This window comes from Vespa mandarinia, chromosome 14 (genome assembly GCF_050613455.1).
Source record: "Vespa mandarinia isolate Hongniang chromosome 14, ASM5061345v1, whole genome shotgun sequence".
NCBI lineage: Eukaryota > Metazoa > Arthropoda > Insecta > Hymenoptera > Vespidae > Vespa > Vespa mandarinia.
This window is the reverse complement of record NC_140823.1, coordinates 4,361,764-4,383,475: the sequence shown is the minus strand read 5'-3', so window position 1 is coordinate 4,383,475 and position 21,712 is coordinate 4,361,764. Positions and strand designations below refer to the sequence as shown.

The following is a 21,712-nucleotide window of genomic DNA, read 5'->3' as shown; positions in this document are numbered from 1 at the left end:
TTTCCTTCTCCCGCGGGTAAAAGCGATTCTCCCTTTTTACAAAAAAACACAAACGGAGAGAGTAAGTCTCTCGTATTATAAGAGCTCACCGAAGAGGGTTGGAAACAGATTCTCGGTTTGATTAAAAACAATTCGATTTAAAGCATGCCCAGTAATACTAGACAAACAGTATATCGTTATCTTTTTTTTAATTTTTTTCATATAAGATGCTCCTACGTAGTATTCATGGTTTGGTTTTATTTTTTTTTTTTGGTAATTTTTTTTTTTTTTAGGTTTTTCATTTTTAATCTTGTCCCTTTATATTACAGTAATTAACATCGTCACATACAGACTTATTCGCTAACGATATGACTACAGCTCCAAACCAGCAGAGCATTTCATTGATGAAGTGAGATATAATAGTTTTACGTGTCTTTTTCTTTAATACATTCTTCTTTTATCGGAGGGAAGGCAGTTTCCGTAGTCTTCCCAATCGTTTTGTCTTTCTCTCTCTTTTTTTATCTCTCTCTCTCTTTCTCTCTCTCTCTCTCTCTATCTATCTCTCTCTTGCTCTTTCCTTCTCTATCCCTATCTTTTGCTTCTTTTGTTTTTCTTTTATTCTTCCTTTTTCTTTTCTTTTTTTTTTTCACTTCTTACTCTCCCTCCGCGATGATATGCCAATTTATATACATTTAAATGTTTTTTTTTTTGAAATTATTCACATCTAATAATAAGTATCGAATAAAATATCCTTCCGTTTTTACCTCTCCCTCACCTTATCACCCAAACTTTTCGCAGTCTTTACGTATTACACCCGTTTTCTCTGTATACAGTATATTTTATAAATCACCTGCCACCAGCGTCTGTTGAAATTTCCTTTCACATTTCTCTTTCACAAGCGTTCGCAAAATTAAAGAAGGAAAAAGGAGAAAAAGAAAGAAGGGAGAAAAAACAAGACAGACAGACAGACAGACAGACAGACAGACAAACAAACAAACAAACAAACAGAAAAGGAAAAATAATATTTTTTGACTCTTGACTCTCATATATGTATGTTAATATTTATGAATTATTGTAATTCAGTGAAATGCTTTTGGAATTATTTCCATTAATGTTTTTCTTAACGCGTTAGAAAATATTTACGCGAATTATTGGAGACAAGCTTTCGATGAATACAATTTTACAAGTTCTTACCATTTTTTTCGTCTCGACAAGTGCGAAAGCAGAGTTTAGTAACAAAATATATGTATATATGTGTAGGTTATATTTCCCACAAAGACCATTTTAACAGTTTTCCCCATTTTTCCTCGTCCGATCATTGTCACCCTCCCTCCGTCTCACTTCGCTTTTCTCGGCATCATTTTTTCCTTTATATTGAGGCGCGGATTGCCGATTCGATTGTACGAAGGCATCATGTAGGGAACTATCGAAATGTATTTTTACCTATATATTTATGTATATATACATATCTATACATATATATGTATATATATATGTATACATATATATATATATATATATTTGTTTTACTCGTTTTCATATACATATATATATATACACACATATATATATGTATATGTATTTATCTTTATTTATATTTATATTTATATTTATTTTTATATTTATATTTATACTTATATGTATCAATGATTTTTAATGAACGATTTGACCAACCGATCGATTGAAACGTTTAAATATCTGCTGACATGGGTGGAGAGCGCTCACTTTTTTTTAAAGACTATCAATATGCGGGGATTCCGGCACAAACAAGGAATGTCATAGTACATTATATCAACATTTAATAAAATATCTGAAACATTAACAAATAGACTATATGAGTACTATATGCCTGCCCTTACAATGTATTTTAGCTAATCGATAAGTAGTAATCTCTTTCTAACCAATGGATTTTTAATCGATAAGTAGGTAGGAAATTCTCTTACATCATCCAACTTTGATCCTTTACCTCGAATCCTGTGACACTAAATTTTCCTTACAATTTCTTCTATATTTCTTTTTTTTTTGTTCTTTTCTATTTTTCTCTTTTACCTTTCAATCCTCCTTCCTTTTTACTATTTTGTTATTTCTTGTTTATTATTTTTCGTTTGCTTCTTCGTTTAGCTCGAGAAAAAATCAAAACAATTCTAAATGACACGTGCTTCTTACGCACAAGGTTACAGCCTAACAGCTGTTTTGTGCTTTTATGTATCTGTGTATCTGTGTCTCGTAATATTTAAGATAATATTACGATTAGTTAAATATCTCTTGATTTTACTAGCTCTGTTTTCATCCTTTCCCTTTCTCTCTCTCTCTCTCTTGATATTTCCATTCTTTTTCTCACATTTCCTATCCTCAATTAATAAGCGTTTAACTCTTTCTTAATTGGTACGTTATTATTATCCTGAAATACTTTTTATCCTTTCGTCTTTGGACACTTTTCTAAGACCTTTTCATACCACATTTTTTTTATTCTTCGTTTTCCAACATACAACTTCTCTAAATCCACTTATCTTTTCTTTTCCCTTTATTTTCTTTTCTTTCTTTCTTTGTTTCATTATCTCTTCGCATATTTCGAGGTTTTAGTTTCAAAGTTTAGTTTCTTCTTTTTTTTTTTTTTTTTTTTTTATTTTTACTCTGAATTGAAACTGGATTCCAATTTGGCTATGTTAAGTTTTCGCCTCCTTCTTTTTCTTTCTTTTTTTTTTATCTTTATTTCTTTATTATTTCTTTAATACGATTACGATGACACTAATCTATATACGTGATCTCGTGCCCGAAAGTTATTCTCGAGTTAACAAATAAAACAAAGAGCAACCGAACTTGAAAGCCGTCGAGTTAAAGAGAAGAGATTTTTTTGAAAAGGATTTCATTAGAAATATATTTGATTTTATTTTCCTTTTTCTATTATCTGTCTGTCTATTTTTATATAGTATATTTTTTCAATATTTCCTACGAACGAATTTTCGGAGATGCATGATTTTCGTTTGATATTCGTCAAATATACTTTGTGATTTAATCGAAAAGATCGGCTTCCCCGTTCGTTCACTCTAAAAAAAAAAAAAAAAAAAAAAAAACAACAACAAAAAAAATAAAAATAAAAATAAAGAGAAAAAATATTTTTCAAAACCAATTAATATTTTTGCAGCAAACCAAGAAATTTCAATTTTATCCACATTTCGTCAACAAGATCTCGTATTTTAATTCTTTCGACGAATTTTATTTAAAGATACGTCCGGAATACACGCTACTTCGTAAACATTTCTCCGTCATTATTTTGTTAAATTACATTTTTTTGCAATTTATTTACTTTTCCGTACATATATATATATGTGTATATATATATATATATATATATATATATATATATATATATATGACAACGTAAATAGCCTAGGTCATCGTACAAGTAAGTTAATCGATATTATTCGTTGCCCTGAGTGCCTTGGTACCCGGCTTACGAACGGAATTTTCGATTCATTGCTTTTCTCTCTTCCTCTCTCTCTCTCTCTCTCTCTCTCTATTTTCTATTTATTTATTTATTTATTTATTAACTCCTTTTTGCTTAATTCTTCCTTACCCCTTTCAATTCCCCCTTTTTTCTCATTTCATTCGATATTCATTACAGATTTCAATGCGTTCTTATTACAATCTTGTAATCCCGTTTCTATCATATTTTCAAGCGTTACAATTTCAACAAATCTAACAAAAAGATGAAGCATTCCGATGAATCATTTGTCAAGTAAATCTTGCGCGTTTTATCATTTTAATTACAGAGTTTGTCGAGGATTTAAACTCAAGCATCTTTTAGTCTCTCTCTCTCTCTCTCTCTCTCTCTCTCTTTTTTCTCTTATTACTCTTTCTTTTTTTCTTTCTTTCTTTCTTTCTTTTTTTTCTTCTTTTTTATCTTTTTTTCTTTGTTTTAAACTGTCAGCAGGAAAGACTGTGAACGAGTAAATTGAAAAAAGTTGAGTCTCTATGCGCGAGCAACTACAAAATGTATGTAATGTATGTGTTGTATTTATGTATTTATGTATATGTATGTAAATGTATATATATATATATATATATATATATATATATATCGAGGTGGACGGTTAAACAGCCACAGGGAAAGTAAGTTAGAATCATTTCGGTACGATTCATCTCGAAAGAGCGAAATGTATGTACGTGTATATACGTACATGAAATAAAAGTGACATTATAAAACGGTCGAATGGAAAATGGCAGTGTGACGACGGTTCGTTACAATGCGACGGTGCATAAAATATGTGTTTATATATGTTAGTGTTAATGCATCTGTTCTGTGTATCAATATAATTATAATGCATATGTAAAAAATCGAAACTTAGAAAAACTTCATTTCGGAAACATCGATATAAAATAACGCGAGATAAAATCGAGAATCGTAATGAGATCGATATTCGAGGTAATTTCGTATCTCTTATCTCTTTTTTTTTTTTCGTTTTATTTTTTTTCTCTTGTTCTTTTTTTTTCCTTTCTTTCATTCTTCCTTTCTTTCGTGTATGCCTCTCTGTGTGTACGTATCTTAATATTTTTTTATCCTTGCTCCTCCTGTCTTTTTTTTTTTTCTTCTTCTTCTTCTTCTTTTAATTAATTAATACGAGAAAAGGAAAAAAAGAAGAAAGAGAAAAATGAATTCTGCGAGAAGCGGCCACGCTAGTACAAAACGGCGGGTAATAATATATAAACATCTTTTAAACGCGTACATTATTCACAAATATTCTTCATCGTTAAGTATTTTATTTTATACAAATGTATGCAAAGTTCTTATCTTTTTTTCTTTTTTTTTCTTTTTTTTTTTTTTTCTTTTTTTGGTTATCTTTAGTTTTATATAAATATATATATATATATATATATATATATATATATATGTATATGTATATATTTTTTTTCGGTTTAATTTTCTTTTTCTTTAACTTCTCTCTTTTTTCTTTCGATAAAATGAGGAAATCGATAATTCGTCCTTTTGCATTCATAATAAAACATTTCCATATACCGTCATGATTATTAATCGGCATATCGCGAAATTTGTGCTGCGCATTAATAGCCAAGAAAGCTTGTTAGATTCGACCCACGAATAAAGTTTTCTTAGTCTGATTCTTGAAAGGGTCTCGTTTTGTGTGTTATACCACCATTACGGTTTGTATTATTTTTTCAATCCTTCGTCGCATGCTGATACCGACAAATGATTGCACCGATATATATCTGTGTGTTTGTGTGTATATGTGTATATGTGTATTTATTTTTTTTATTTTTTTTTTTCTATTATTCATTTTTTAATCGCGTCTATTTGCTTGTTCGCTCGCTCGCTTGCTTGTTTGCTTGCTTGTTTGCCTGTTTGCTTGCTGCCAATGCAATGACAGAAATGCGTCGGCTTATAAAACTTGAAAAGCGAATGTAATGTTCCTTGAGTTTTCTTTTTTTTTTTTTTATTTATTTATTTATTTATTTTTTTCTTTTTTTTTTCGTTATAAAATGCTCGCACTCGTCCAACAGAGAGTAAAGAAATTTCGTTTTACTTGCCTCGTACAGCACGCAAATACGCGTGCAAGTTAAATGCATTTATGTGTACATAATAGCACACACATTTGATCTCGTTAAAATTGTTTTTATTCTGAACACTTTTTGTCTTATTTTTTCTTTTTTCTTTCTAATCACTTTTCCAATAGATGCGAATATTTTCTTTTCTTCTTCTTTTTTATTTGCCATTCTCTCTCTCTCTCTCTCTCTCTCGATTTCTCAGTAATATATTTTCTTTTCTTTCTTGCATATGAACAAAGCCTGTGTATGTGCATGTGTATAAATAAAGTTCTTCCCTTGCACACGTTTTTACGTTGATAAGCGTATTCGTGCATTTGAATAATTTCTTTCTCTTTATTTTATCTTATCTTATCTTATCTTATCCTTTCTTTCTTTCCTGCTTGTTTATCTTCTTCTGTTCTTCCGGTATCATCATGTTCCACTGACTAAGGCTGTGGGCGCGTTTTCTTCCCTTTTTAATGCTTAAAACGTAAGGAGATTTGAATGTGGGCCAGGTGGCTCTTAGCGTAACCCGGGGCAACTCGGCAGGATGTTTGTCTGAGCTAGTACCGTTAAAAGTTATAGTATCTTTTTTTTTTTGTATTTATACAATTTCTTTAAATATATCCTGTAGTAATTTATCCTTCCCCTCTATCGTCCTTCTCTTCGTATTTTTTTTTTTAATTCTTTTTTTTGTTAAAATGCGTACAAACGGAGATGCGGAATCATAATATGTTAAAGTACCGAGGGAGACATGGCGTCCTTGAATTATCGATTATTATTATTCATTATTCATTATTCATTATTATTATTATTATTATTATTATTATTATTATTATTATTATTATTATTATTATTCATTATTATTATTATTATTATTATTATTATTATTATTATTATTATTATTATTATTATTATTATTCATTATTTATTATTATTCATTATTCATTATTTATTATTATTATTATTATTATTATTATTATTATTATTATTATTATTATTATTATTATTATTATTATTATTATTATTATTATTATTATTATTATTATTATTCATTATTATTTCATTATTATTATTTTTATTTATTATTATTCATTATCTATTATTTATCATTTATTATTAGTGTTATTAATTTACTATTTATTTTTTATATTATTATTATTATTATTATTATTATTATTATTATTATTAGTATTAGTATTATTAGTATTATTATTTTAACCGTCCGTTCGCTTTCCCTCTGTGAGCCTTCACTATCGCGCGTGTGAACGTCGACACTTCCGCGCCTAGTCCCTTTTCTCTCTCTTTCTCTCTCTCTCTTTCTATCTCTTCTCCATCTCTCTATCTTTCGCTCGATATTTCTTCTATTTCTTTCCCATCGTTCGCTCTTACATTTACGAAGCTATTTAATTTTTTTTTATCGTCTCGGAAAAATGTCGAGAGTTACTCTCATCCTTGTTTTCTCGCAAAAGCCAATGATTACGACGTCGTCCTCATTAAATTATTTTTAGTTGAAGCTTCACACAGCCAAAAAATGAAAAGCACTTAAAACAGTGCTCAACACTATATAAATGATTTCTTGATTAATTGTTTAATTAATCAGTTAATTAATTAATAAAACAGATTCTGACCGACTAAAGTGGCAGGGATGGCCGCCACCGCGTGCAGCCGTCGTTACAAATTTCTTTAGCCTACTAAAGTAGCTTATTCAAAAGTCATTCGTGTGTTGTGTGTGTGTGTATAATATAATAACTTTAGTACTTTCTACTATCATAATGAATCTTCACTTTTTTTTTTTTCCCTTTATACTTATAGTTTGTGAGCGGCATTTTTTATCTTTTTCTTTGTTTCACCTATTATAATCATTCTGCGTTTTTCGCACGTCGTTAGAATTACATTTAAATAGTTAAATATATACATGATATATGTGTATGCGCTCACGCTCTGACATGTCTATCGTACACACATCAAACACACGTATTCACTCAAACGTACACACAACCGTACACACACACACATATACGCGCGTACGTATATATTTATATATATATTATATATATATATATATATATATATATATATATATATATATGCATTTACATGTAGTACTTCTTATTTCTGTATGGCTCAAAATTATTGAAAACTTCAATAATAACAAATGTTAATTTTTAATTATTACATTAATGTAGTGTTTAATATCGTTCATAATACCTAAATATATCACTTTAAAGCGGTCGGCTCGATCTACGAGCGTTCGCACTCGTTTCTCTCTCTCTCTTTTTTTTTCTTTTTGTTTGCCTCTCTTTCATTCATCTCTCGTTCTCTCTTTCTCTCTCTCTCTCTCTCTCTCCCCCGCAATCTTTCTCAATCTCTTTCTTGCTTCCTTTCATTCATTTTCTTTCTCTCTCTTTCTCTGTCACTCTCTCTCTCTCTCTCTCTCTCTCTCTCGTTCTCTCTCACACACACACTCAAACTCTTCTTTCACCCACGTTCTCTCTCTCTCTCTCTCTCTCTCTCTTTCTCTCTCTCTCTTACCTAAATATTACGCTTCGACAATCACATACCGCGAGGCATACGCTCGAGCATCCCCTGCTGTTAATCGGAACATCCCTTCGAGGAATTTACTTCTCGACCTTACAATCTTTTGACAAAAGGACTCGAATTTTGTCAAGGGAAAAGACGTGGAATAATTCGCAGCGAATTTCGATATTGAATCTTTGCTTTTGTTTTTTCATTTCTTTTCTATATTTTTATTTTTATTTTTATTTTTCTTTTTTTTTAATTTTTTATCTTTTATCTATTTTCCTCTATTTCCCGTTACACTTCTCTTTTATTTTCCACTCCCCTTTTTCTATTTCTTTCTATCTTTCCATTTATTTATTAATCCTTCGAGACGATCGAGCTCACGATTTAATAATTTTATATTCGCGAAAAAAAAAAAAAAGAAAAGAAAACTCCGCACGCTATCCATTATTATTCCCGTGTTTAAAGATTATAATCAAGCGCTTATTGCTATCATTTTTTGTTCTTAATTTTTTTTTTTTTTTTTTTTTTGTAATAATTCTTTCTTTTTTAGTTTCTTTCTCGCGTGATTTTTTTTTCGTTTTTCTTTCTCTTTTTTTTTTTTTTTTTTTTTTTTTTTTTTTTTTTTTTTATAAGAGAACTACCTTCCAACTGACGAAGATTATTTTAAATCTCAACGTTATATTTGCCTTTTGGTTTTTTCATTTATTTATTTTGTTGTTGTTATTATTGTTTTTCCTAGTTATAAATGACTCTACCACCGAAGTCCACGTAAGCTCTTCCTTCTTATGCAGATTTTAGTTTTTCTATCGTAGCAGTCTGTATCGAAGATCTAGTTTTTCACGAGTTAGAAAAAGTGACAAGTAAGAAAATTAGAACGTAGGCTAATCAAAGGGACGTTCGATCGATATGGTTCTTTGTCTGAAAGTGTTCCAGTTATAGTAAAATCATAAATAATATTTCGCAAAATCAGACTTTACCAGACGTTTTGATAATGAATCTATTCGCGACTCGATCGTCAATAAATCCTCCCTTTTTATACCTTATTTAATTTCCGTTCGTAATCGATAGCGAGGATCGCGAGCACTAAACCGAGAATCGAGCGATAATTCGCAGCAGGGGAAGTCCGACTTGAGGATGGGCCGGCACTAATTGTATCTCTTTTATTTATTTTTTTTTTTTTCTCTTTATCATTTATTATAATACTCGTAGTAAATAATTTTTACTCGTAGCGACTACTACCCAGCCCGATTTCATTTAGCCACACATTTTCTGCTTCGTTTCTATGCTTTCTCTTTCCACTTCGTTAGTTATTTCTCTCATTTGCTCTCTCTTTCCCTCTCTTTCTCTCTCTTTCTCGCTCTTCCCCTCTCTTCCTTTTCTTTTCTTTTTTTTTCTTCTTTTCCATAAATTTTCTTTCGACTTTTTTCACCATTCGTTTTATATATTGAATTTTATTCTTTTTTATTCTCCATATATATTTGCTTTTAAGAAAGAGATATTCATCCAACTTAATCCATTTTCCCCCTTCTCTATTTTTTCCTCTCCCATTAATATTTTTTTTTCTTCGTTTTCGTTTTGCTATGTGACTAGTAATACAGCAGCAACGGATCTCTCTTGTATATTTTATATATTTATAATATATATATATATATACTTTTTTTTTTATTTTTTAATATATATATTCTCGTCTATGTCGCGATTTAGCGGAATATATATCTAGCTTCGTAGCGAGACTAAATTCTTTTTAATTCTAGTTTATTTCGGAATGCATGCTCAACGAGTGTGTCTATCTCTCTTACTTTTCGCTTTTATCTACGACTATGTTTTCTCGATATTTCTCTCTCTCTCTCTCTCTCTCTCTCTCTTTCTTTCCTTCTTGCTTTCTTCACTCTCTCGCATCCTCATCCACACAGTCCTTCTTTCTCTTTCTCTCTCTCTCTCTCTCTCTCTCTCTCTCTCTCTCTCCTTTTTAAATCATTTTGCTTTCTCGATTAAACGTGTATATACGTTCATATATATTATACGTATATTACATGCGTATATTTATATATAAACGTATATGTATATATATATATATATATATTTATGTATCGATAATCGAACGGGCATAATTGAAGAGGCAATGTTCCAAGTGGAGCCAGCGCGATTTATTGGCAGAGCGACAAGTTCGATATCTCTTTATATAGATATATATATGTGTATATATATATATATATATATATATATATCATATATATATGTATATATGTGTATATAATTTTTTTCTTTTTCATTTTTCCTCCTTTCATTTTTTTCCTCTTTTTTTTTTTTCTTTCAATCCTTCTTTCTTACTTTCCTTTCGTAACTTTTCTGCTTTTAACCTTCGTAAAATTCAACGACGGCGACTTATCTTACGGGTCGAGATACGAGAGAAGAATCACTTTTGATCATTATCACGATATCATCGATTTTAAATCGCAATTTCGAAAGGACGCCTATCATCGATTCTACGCGAAACAACGCCTTTATCTCTTTTTCTTTTTTGCCTCTTATAGAAACGAAAGAAACATTAATACACACACACGCGATTGTTTTTGCTTCTAGTGTCTTTTTTTTTTTCTTTTTTTGCTTTGGTTTTTCTTTTTTGTCCTTTTTTTTTTGCGAACGATTCGAAATCGAAATCATCACGAGAGATAATAACGCGAGATAGAAAGGTGGATTAGAACGCAAGAATGGAAGTCCAATGGATTGTTTTTTTTTTCTTTCTTCTTCTTTTTTTTTTTTTTCTTTTTTTATTGTTATTATATGATTATTTTTCTTTGCTTTTCTTTTCTTTTCTTATCTTTCGGGGAAATTCGCGTGGCCTGTATCAAAGCAACGATCAGACGCGTTTAAAATTCGATTAATTCTCCTTTTTATTTTCTAAACATTGAAGATGATCAATTACAAATTGAAAAGGTTTTGATTTAGAAAATAAAAAGAGAAAGGACGTCGGTGTTTTTTACATTTTGCGCGTCGTCGAATCAAATCGTAGCTTTTAGACAGGTCGTGAAGGCAGTGCATCGTTGCTGTCAAATTGTCAAATTCCAGCATCGACGTACGCCGATGCGATTTCGTTCGAGAGAAGAACAACGAATTCTTATTAGAACCCACGCGAGGGAACGCTCGTATTATATTTTTCTTTTCTTTTCTTTTCTTCTTCCTTTTAAACAATACGACGATAACGGGGTCGGAATAAATTGGATAAAAAATTCGCATTTCCCTAACTGGCAACTCGTCGAACGACGACGAGGAAAACTTTCGTTAGAAATAATAATATAGAAACATTGGCACATTATTCTTGATCGTGGAATGAACGTATCTCTCTCCCTCCCTCCCCCCACCCTCCCCTCTCTCTCTCCCTCTCCTACATTAACTTTCTTTTATTTATACTTTTCTTTTCTTATCCCTTTCCTCTCAATATAAATTAATTCACTATAATATAGCGACAACGTTTCTATATCACTTTCCTGTATCATTGAACGTTTATTTTTTTTTTCCTTTTTTTTTTTCTCTCTCTCTTTTTGTTTCATTTAACATCCACGACGTATCAAGATTCATCAACGCAGGAACTGCGCTACGAGTTTATATCCGAGAAAGATTGATTCGATATTCGAGTTGAACAAGGAAAAAAGTATCAATCACGTAGATACACCAAGAAGTGAAATTGACATGGTCCTTTGGTTATAACTTTGACCCGAGAAATTCTGGCACCACACTGTTTCGAGATAAAGGCCGATCTAAAAAGGGCGGGACGACGATAGAGAATATGCCGTATAGATAAACTCAATACGAAATAATAACGCATTATAATAACAACTATTTCTCTCTCGGTTTTCTATTTCCGATTTGTTTCTAGTTGGTACGCCTCCATTCGACGGAGATAGACGAGCCCACCAGTTGGCATTTTTCTTTTTTTTTTCTTTTTTTTTTGCATTTTTCCACAAGACTTTTTTTTGGAAACACACGATTATCGATAAATTGAGAGTCTCTGCGAAATCGTACTCGCTATCTATCCCTACTTCTGTGTGTACTTCTAACAACTACTTTGCCAACTAGGAGAATAATGGCGTTTTATTATTTAACTTCTTTTTCTTTCTCTAAACGCCACTTTGAAGTGTGATTCCTTTTCTTTAGTTTAATGGTACCAGTAATAATATAGTATTGGTAGTAATAGTAGTAGTAATAGTAGTAGTAGTAGTAGTAGTAATAGTATGATGATGGTGTAGTAATAGCAGTAATAGTAATCGTAGTAGTAATAGTAATAGTAGTAGTAGTAGCAGTAGTATTAGTAGTAGTAGTAGCAATAGTAGTGTAGTAGTAGTAGTAGTAGTAGTAGTAGTAGTAGTAGTAGTAGTAGTAGTAGTAGTAGTAGTAGTAGTAGTAGTAGTAGTAGTAGTAGTAGTAGTAGTAGTAGTAGTAGTAGTAGTAGTAGTAGTAGTAGTAGTGGTAGTAGTAGTAGTGGTAGTAGTAGTAGTAGTAGTAGTAATAGTAGTAGTAGTAGTAGTAGTAGTAGTAGTAAATGTAGTAGTAGTAGTAGTAATAGCGTTAAATAATAGTAATAGTTGTAATATTAGTAATAGTAGTAATAGTAATAGTAGTAATAATAATAGTGTTTGTGATAACGGTATTTAGTATTTATAAATTTATATCCTTCGTAGCACGTTTTCTCTCGCGTTTTAGCTAGGCTGTTTGATGCATCTCATACTTTTTGTTCATTTCGACTAAATTAGCGAGGCGAGAAGTTCAAATATTGTAATAAAAGCGTGTAACTTAAAACATCCGTTTATATATACCTGTTGTTCTTATTTTCTTCATTTGTTCATCTTTCTCTCCCCTCCCTCTCTTTCTCTCTCTCTCTCTCTCTCTCTCTCTCATTCCCATCCACTCGTACACTCTTTTCTTCTTTTCACTCTCATACATTACAGTATGTAATTTCATTCTTGTTCTTACATTCCTCTCTCATTCTCTCTCTCTCTCTCTCTCTCTTTCTCTCCTCCTTTCTTTCTCTTTTTTGTCTCTTTTCTCCCTTCTTCATTCTCACCTTCGACGCTTCCTCAATAAACGCCAAGAATAGATGCGTACTATATCTTTCTTCGTCTAATGAAAGATCGAATATCTGTCGAATACAATTCAATCCTAAGGATCTACGATTGATAAACCGCTAAATCGCCTGGTACATAAGTAGTTCTAATGTTCTTTGGAATTTTCAGACTTCCTTTTTCTTCATCGACATCGAAAATCGATGCGCGGGATGCTCAAAGTCACGTTCTGATCCACCGAAATCTTACTTTTTGTTTTATTTTATTTTGTTTCGTTTGCTTGTTTGTTTGTTTGTTTGCTTTTTTCTTTTATTTTATTTTTTCTTTTTTTTTTTTAATATCTCGAGGACGGAAAAAAGTCCTCCGTTTATGTGCGAAGAAATTTTTCTAATTCGCACGATGATTTCCGTGGAATCGAAACGCGACTAATTAATCTCGTATGCCCTAATCGAACGTGTCACATGCAATATATGCATTTCGTGTGTCACATTTTTTTCCTCGCAAATCTTAATCCTTTATTCATTAATTTCAACGACGTTACATTTTTCTCAAAAATAGATCCCTAACTCTTTGGATCTTTGTTCTTTTTCCTTTTTTCTTTTCTTTTTTTTTCTTTTTTTTGACTTTACTTCATCTCTAATCCCTCTCTTTCTGTCTCTCGATTATCGTCTCGTTTTTGGCAGTTTGCGCGCGTAAGATGTCACGGCAGACCGCTCGATAGTACCGGCGTTGAATTTTTTTTTGTCTTTTTTTTTTCTTTTTTACTTTTTTTTTTTTTTCTTATGAAGGCAAATAGAGCTCGCGAGGGTATACGAGTTGCAAATGCGGATCCGGATTTAAAATAGGATTACTAGTTATCATCGTAATCTGTAATCGGAGATTGGCTGAATTCGGACGATCTACGCGAGATAATCGTAAAATGGCAGTCATCGCGATTCCACGACGTTACTTCCTTTTTTGAGCCGTAAAAAGTATAGCGAAACGTCGAAGATAATGTCGTTTCTTTGCATCGTTTTATTTCTTTTTTCTTCTTTTTTTTTCCGTGGGGTTCCTTCATTCCCCTCCCTCCCATCATTATTCTTGCTCGCTTTTTTTCGGTTCATCGAAATAGTTTTGCCGTGGATCTCCCATCGCTTAGTTATCTAAATATCGATTTAGCATAAATATCGAACGATTAGGGACTCACGCACGAACAAGAGTAATATCCTGTTTTTTTGTTTCTTTTTTCTCACTCTCACTCTCTTCTTTTTTCTTTTTTTGTTTTTATATCGTTCCCTTGCTACTTCTTTTATTTCCTTTGTTCGTTCGTATGTTCTTTGTTTCGTAATTTCGTTATCACTTTTGTTTTGGTTTCTTTTTTTCTTTTTCTGTATTTCTTTTTTTTTTTTTTCTTTTTTTTCTTTGTTTTCCTTACGACGAAGCAACCGTCTTAACGATTATGCTAGACGCATCAATCGGAAATTTGGAAATTTATTGATTCGTCGATATTGGTATACCAAAAGTACATACATTCGAGATAATCTCAATACACGGTCTTGTTCCATTTACTTGTCTAAAAGTTAATCGAACGACGTTCAATCTGTGATACCCACGTATCAAATAATATCACCGATCGGACTCTGTAACGCGTTGCAATAGGATTTTTTTTTTTAACATTTCGTATCACGTTGCGTTTCACGCGTCACATTCGTAAACGTGAATTCCATATCGTTTCGACGCCTGCGATCGTTTACTATGTTTTATGTTAATCTATTATGCATGTACGATAGTATGCAGTATCGCCGTCGAAGAAACGAAATTTAACATTCGAAACATTTTATCGCGATTAATTGAATCGATATAACCGAAGAACTTGTACTTCGAATTTGTCACTCTCAGTAAAAAATATGGAGAAACGAGTAGAACGGTTTTTCCACCGCTAGACACACTGCCCCTAGAATTATTTTGCCCGTTTTTTTTTCCTCTTTTTCTTTTTTTTCTTGCCAAATCCACGATCAATTCTCTCTCTCTCTCTCTCTCTCTCTCTCTCACTTCCCTCTCTTTCTTACCTTTTTTCTTTTTATCTTTTTCTTTCATTCACTCAAACTTTCTTTCTCCCTTTCACGTCCACTCTTTCCGCAGCCGCACTCGAATCTCCGTTTAACCAGTCCACCCTTACTTAATCGATAAAACGTATTTTAACGTACCTCGGTCATGCGTCAAATTGGCCAATTAATTATTATATTCGACAATAATCAATTAGCATTTATTCGATATAATTCCCGATGGTCCGTAGCCGTCCTCTTACCCTCTCCGTGCCTCTCCCCATATATCATCGGACGCTATTCTGGTGGAGATGCTCGAAGGGGGAAAAAGGATAGGCAGGCAAGAAAATTTTGTGTTCTAACAGTCCTTTTTCGTTCACCTTTCGTTCTCTTATCTATATCTTTTTTCTTCCTCGTTATAATTCTTTTCTATCTTTCTTTCCTTTTTTTTCTCTTTTTTCTTTTTTTTTTTTTTTATCTTGAACACTGGAGTCGGTGGTGTGAGGGGTGGATTCACGCGCGAGGAATGCTTTCGTCCGAAGTGCCTGATGACGAGTTACGTGACACTTTTTAAGCGGCTGTCTTTTTCTTTCTCTCCCACCCTCTCTCTCTCTCTCTCTCTCTCTTTCTCTCACGCATGCATTCATACATTCATACACAGACAGACAACTCTTTCTTTCTCTTTCTCTCTCTCTCTCTCTCTCTCTCTCTCTTTCTCTCTTCCTCTCTCTATCTCTCTATCCTTATCTATTCTGGCCTATTTATCTTATCCGTCTATCTCCTTTCTTTCTATTTCACCTCGCAATATTTCCTCCCCTCTTCCCTCCGTACTATTTTTCTTCCTAAATTCTCAGACGATGATGCACACTATCTCAGCGTCCTCCTCTTCTTACCCTGAACACGTCGTCGTCTTCCACACTTCCCTTCGCACGGAAGAAGAAGTCAGCTCGCTGTCGTACCGATTGGTCGTCAAACGATTCGTAGATCCTTTCTCCACTCCACTCCACTCCACTCCACTCCTCTCCTTTTCTCGTCTGGTCTTGTCGTTCCTCTTTGCTTCTCTTCTCGTATCTCCTCCTCCTCTCTTTTCGTTTGTCTGATCTCGTCTCGTCTCGTACCGTCTCTTCCCTTCATTCGCCTCTAGTCTTTCTCCTATACCTTACTTTATATTTTTCTTTTTCTTCTTTCGTTTCTCTTTTCAATGGCAATTGGACTGGAAGCACCCCTCGTATTGACAGACTGGACATAGACCGTACGCGCGTGCGCACGATCGAACATCGAGCGCGCCATGCGCGCTGCGCAACACGTCTCGCGTGTTCGCCTGCGCGCATGCGCGCGGCACGACGGATTTTTGTTTTGTTTTTGTTTTTTTTTTTTTTGTGTGTGTGTATGTATATGAAGGAGGTCTACGTTAGGCACCGTAGGGAGTTACAGCTGCCCTTTGACAACTGTCCCAACACCGGCCACCACGCTGCCACCGTCTCCTTCACTGCAATCAATTATAAAATAATGAATATATAAATTATTTCGACCTTCTGTTTTTGTTACTCGTCTAAATGCGAGTATCGTGTCCACGGTGATAACATCTAGGGATAGCCTAAATACCATTTCGATTGATCAATAAGCAGTCTCGAAATTTTTAATCTTATTAATTATTTAACGATAACACTATGCTTTTCGCACTTCGATATATATATATATATATATATATATATATTCTTTTTTTCTTTTTCTTTTTGTTACTTATTGATCGAATCTAATATAATTCATAATCTTATCGAATTTGCTGGATGATCTACCTAGTAGTCAGACGTCAGTCTCGATGCTCATGCAGGCTGGATTAATATTATTATTGTGGCGAGGGTTGCAGTTGGGCTTCTTCGTAATTTCTGGATGCGTCAGCAGAATGCCTTCTTCCAGCTCCATTATATCCGACGACGACTCCGACATCGAGCTCTTCTTCATGTGCTGACCTGAATTTAGATTGATTCGTTATGTATTTGTATTTTGAATAATCGCTATTTCATTTCAAAAAATTAGATTTGAGAAATATATGTTACCTAGCGTGCCAGGGAGATATGGACAGCTAGTCACGTGATTGAAGTTCTGTGACTGCATCTCTTCCTGGTCAGTCTCACGGTGATAGAAGTAGTTGAAGTTGGAGACGATGACGGGGACGGGTAACGCGATCGTCAAGACACCCGCGATCGCACAAAGGGAACCCACGATTTTCCCCCAGACTCCCACGGGCCTGTAACAAAAAAGCATACGACTCGATTCGGCCACGTAATTGGGTGCGAAGAGCGTGTAAAGGTCATTCTTGTATATATGCTTGGTGCTAGGTGTGGTGTCACTATATTGTGTGAGTTCTGCGGTGTCGAGTCGAGTGTGGCTCTCTACTTTATGCGGTATGTTTTGGACTCGTACACTGGGTGTCTCTTTTAAAGAAATAATCGACCATAAACTCATACTTTTAATATTATTTAATTATTTTATTCTTCTTCATACGACTCTAATGTAATTCGATAGTGCGTGTGTGTGATAGAGAGAGAGAGAGAGAGAGAGAGAGAGAGAGAGAGAGAGAGAGAGAGAACAAGAGAAAAAAAGAGAGACAGAAAAAACAACATTTTTCCAATTATTTAAATCCAAATATATTTTATTTAGATATATATATATATATATATATATATATATATATATATATATAAGATTTGTTCTTTTTGGTATTTTTGGTATATCACAGCTATGCTTGATTATCACTTTAAAAAGTACACCCTATTTGTACATACCGACCGTCTCCGTGTTTTCGCACTTTTCAAACGACCGTATGTACATATAACCTTGCAATACGCGTCCAATGTAAGCTGCCGGCTCTTTAGACTACTAGACTAAAGGACCAATTTTAGGGCTCGCTAAGTAGGCTTCTTCATAATGCGCGATCTATATGCTCTATCGCGACATATATATATATATATATGTGTGTGTATGTATATATATATATATGCATATGATGTAAGATAAAGGATATTAAATAGCCATTACGTGCTGGTGATCCTTCTAAATACGCGAAGTTGATAAACTATATCATATGTATATATTATGTGTATATACGTATAAATATATATATATATATATAATTTATGAAAAAAAATTATATAAATAAAATAGAAAAATCGAAAATCCATTCACTCGGGCAAAAAAAGAAATAAATGATTTAATTTTGTTTGGATATCGTTGATACTTGAAAAGATATTAAAGAATTACATTTTATAATTTTTTATATACAACATAGAGAACATATAAATTTTTTGTACCGATTGAAATAATTATATTATATAATAAATATTATTGTATATCCGTCGGAACGTTTTGATTTCGACTATGCTGTAAAAAATTATAAAATGTATCTTTGCGCATATTTGCAAATCTTCAAAAACTACCATCGAAGTGTGTGGAGAAAGTTTTTCAAACAAAAAAAAATACTTTTTACATTAATCAATATTTCGTTCTTCATTTTGTACACACACACATATATATATATATATATATATATATATATATATATATATATAATATGTTTGAAAAATTTTACCTTTACCCAGTTTCACTTCCGTTAGTTCATCATCATCTGCACTTATGCGAAATTCTTTTCTATATGTATTAATTGTAATAAATAATTTAGTTGCATCAAGTTTGTGAAAAAATCATTCCTGCAGGTGTCACTGTACTATGGGCCTTCGTGATCCATGGCTGATGGCGCATAAAATGATGGTATCAAGTATAAGGAAAATTGGGGATATATATGTAGATACTAATGATCAATAAAATGATAATATCGATAAGAGTACAAGTAGTTGAAAAAATCAGAAATTCAGCGACATGCCGGGCACTATCAGGCAAAAGACTTCACGCATGCATGGATGTATCTCTCTTAACTTTCTTTTTTTTTCTGTTTTTTTTTTTTTTCTTTTTTCTTTTTCAATTATCTTGAAAAACTTACTAGAGAGAGTGAGAGTGAGAGAGAGAAAGAGAGAGAGAGAGAAAGAGAGAAAGAAAAATTGAAATATTGGTAAATTATTTTGTTAAATCACGACACACACAAAGGTAGCTTCATTGGATTATTCGTAACGAAAATGAAAAGAAAGTTAATTTTCAAAAGTAATTGTGTTTCGGGATTAAAAAATAAAAAAGAAAAAAAGAAACAAAAAAACCAATTCAAATGCAATAAACTGTATTAGTGGATTTTAAGAATAAAATGTTTTCGTGACGAGGAATATTTAGGAACGGGTTAGGTTTCGAGATACGGATTAAATTCGTCAAAGTTAAAATATGTCGACGTTGATTAAAAAATTCAATAAACGACTTTCTCTTTTCTTTTAATATTAGATCGATCGCGATAACGAAAGAAAATCTGTCAAAACGAGAACAAACTTCGCTAACGTACAACTTTAACGTTATATACGTGACCCTGACACGATATTCATATTGATTTTTTAGATTAAATACATGTTCCATTTCATTCTTTCGAGAAAGTATAGACATTTGAAATAGATATATATATATATATATCGTTCTAAGAAAAATAAAGAAAAAAGAAAAACAAGAATAAATAAATAAATAAATAAACAAACAAACCAATAAATAAATAAATAAATAAATAAATAAATAAATAAATAAATAAATAAATAAATAAATAAATAAATAAATAAATAAATAAATAAATAATTAAATAAATAAATAAAGCTTGACCTCGGAATAAAATCTAATTCGCTGATTGGCCACAAATAAAGTTTGCATAATTAATATCAACGGAATACAATCTGACCGAGCAAAGGGAGTAGAGCTTTTGAAAGTGGGTTAGAAAGATATAGTATTATTGGTGGTAAAAAGAAAAAGTTTAACGCGAAGGTCTTAATCTTCTAAATCGATCGATACGACAACCAAGGGAATCGAAGTTACCACCACTTGCTATTTCGAATCCCTATGATTTTTTTTTCTCTTTTTCTTTTCTTTTTCTTTTTCTTTTCTCTTCTTCCTTTTTCCCTTTTCTTTTTTTTTTCTTTTTTTTTTTGCCTTGGGGCGTTTCCAAGGAGGCAGTCTGTACTGGTTGCCGGAGGACACTTATTGATTTACGGGAAGCAATTGCTCAGGAAGCTCCTTCGGCCATAACACCAGAGATCTCGAGTCCTTTTCTCTCCCTTCTATTTCTCATTAGATAAATAGTACCGAATGTCGGGTATCACGAACGTAAAGCTAGACAGAGAGTGAGAGAGAGAGAGGGGGGGAGGGGGAAGAAAGAAAATAAAAAGAAAACAAAAACCGATGGGAAGTACCGATAAAGTCCCTTTATCAGTGAAAAGAAATTCACGAAAAAATAGTGGAGAATAACGTACGTATTGAAATATTTTTTTTGTCTCTTCATTATTCTTTTTCCTTGTTTCTTTTTTTTTTTCGTTCTTCCTTCTTTTTTCCTTTTTTAATTAAGTTTTTGTTTTGTTTTGTTTTGTTCCGTTTTTCTTTTTTCTTTTTTTTTTTTTTTTCAATTTTTCAACGAAAACCGAGTACCGTCATAACGGAGACAAGCTGGCACCTGTGCCATCGCGTTTCGAAGCGCATCATGTTTCGACATTTCCTTCTCATTGATCAACGTTCGACAATAGGGAACGACAAGAGCCTCGTTGAGTTCTCTACTCTCCATGAAGCTTCATTTACTAGCTCGTACTTTCTCAAACAGATAAGGCGGACGTATTGTAAAATGTCCTGGACTCAATGCGTTAACCTCTATATTCTGGTCGATGTACGGAACACAAAGTGTTACAGACTGGCTTTCTAATCGGGACGTTAAAAATAAAACTAATAAAATCCGATAGAAATAATGAAAATAATAATAATAGTAGTAATAATAATAATAACAGTAATAATAATTATAATAATAATAATGGTGATGACGATGATAATGATAATGATAATAACAATAATAATAATAATAATAATAATAATAATAATAATAATAATAATAATAATAATAATAATAATAATAATAATAATAATAATAATACTAATAATAATAATAATAATAATAATAATAATAATAATAATAAAGAATTTTTACGGAGGACAAAAAATAATATCGCAAAGATCAAAGGATTTGACTTTAAAAGCGTGAACCCTATTGGGATATTAAATCGTGGAGGTTAGAGTTAGGAGTCCTCGATCCCGAGTCCAGAGTACTCTCGTCTTCCTTCCGTAGCCTCTTTTAACGCAAGAACGTTAGGGAGAGAACGAGAGAAAGAGAGAAGAAAGTACGATGAAGGTAGGTGTAGTCGTGAGTAGGTGGAAAGTCAATGGAGGGTAAAGAGGGTAGGTAGAAAACAAGGGCATGTTGGCTCACGTTTGAAGAGGATGGCGAGGGAAAAAGAAATAGAAAGAGAGAGAGAGAGAGAGAGAAGGCGGGGAAGAAGGAGAAGGAGAGATAGAGAGAGAGAGAGAGAGAGAGAGAGAGAGAGAGAGAGATAGGCGGAGAGAAAGAGAGATAGACCGAACGTGTGAAAGAGGATAGAGAGGGATAGTAGATCGCGTTAG

General features: G+C 32.5%; 1 protein-coding gene across 10 annotated transcripts in view; it reads right to left on the bottom strand.

Moving 5' to 3' along the window:
• Positions 1-1,951: 1,951 nt before the first annotated feature.
• Positions 1,952-21,712, bottom strand: part of shaker (potassium voltage-gated channel protein Shaker) — a 142,028-nt gene continuing 122,267 nt past the window's right edge. For 7 of the 10 annotated variants that reach the window (XM_035862184.2, XM_085661414.1, XM_035862187.2 and 4 more), the window contains 3 exons: positions 17,191-17,381; positions 16,930-17,103; positions 1,952-16,619 (listed from right to left, as the gene is read on the bottom strand). In XM_035862184.2, coding sequence (XP_035718077.1) covers positions 16,937-17,103; positions 17,191-17,381 — 358 coding nt within the window. In that variant the 3' untranslated portion in view covers positions 1,952-16,619; positions 16,930-16,936. Of the gene's footprint in view, positions 16,620-16,929; positions 17,104-17,190; positions 17,382-21,712 lie in introns of those variants that run through there. The other 3 variants (XR_014982988.1, XM_085661410.1, XM_085661412.1) reach the window with 3 other exon arrangements.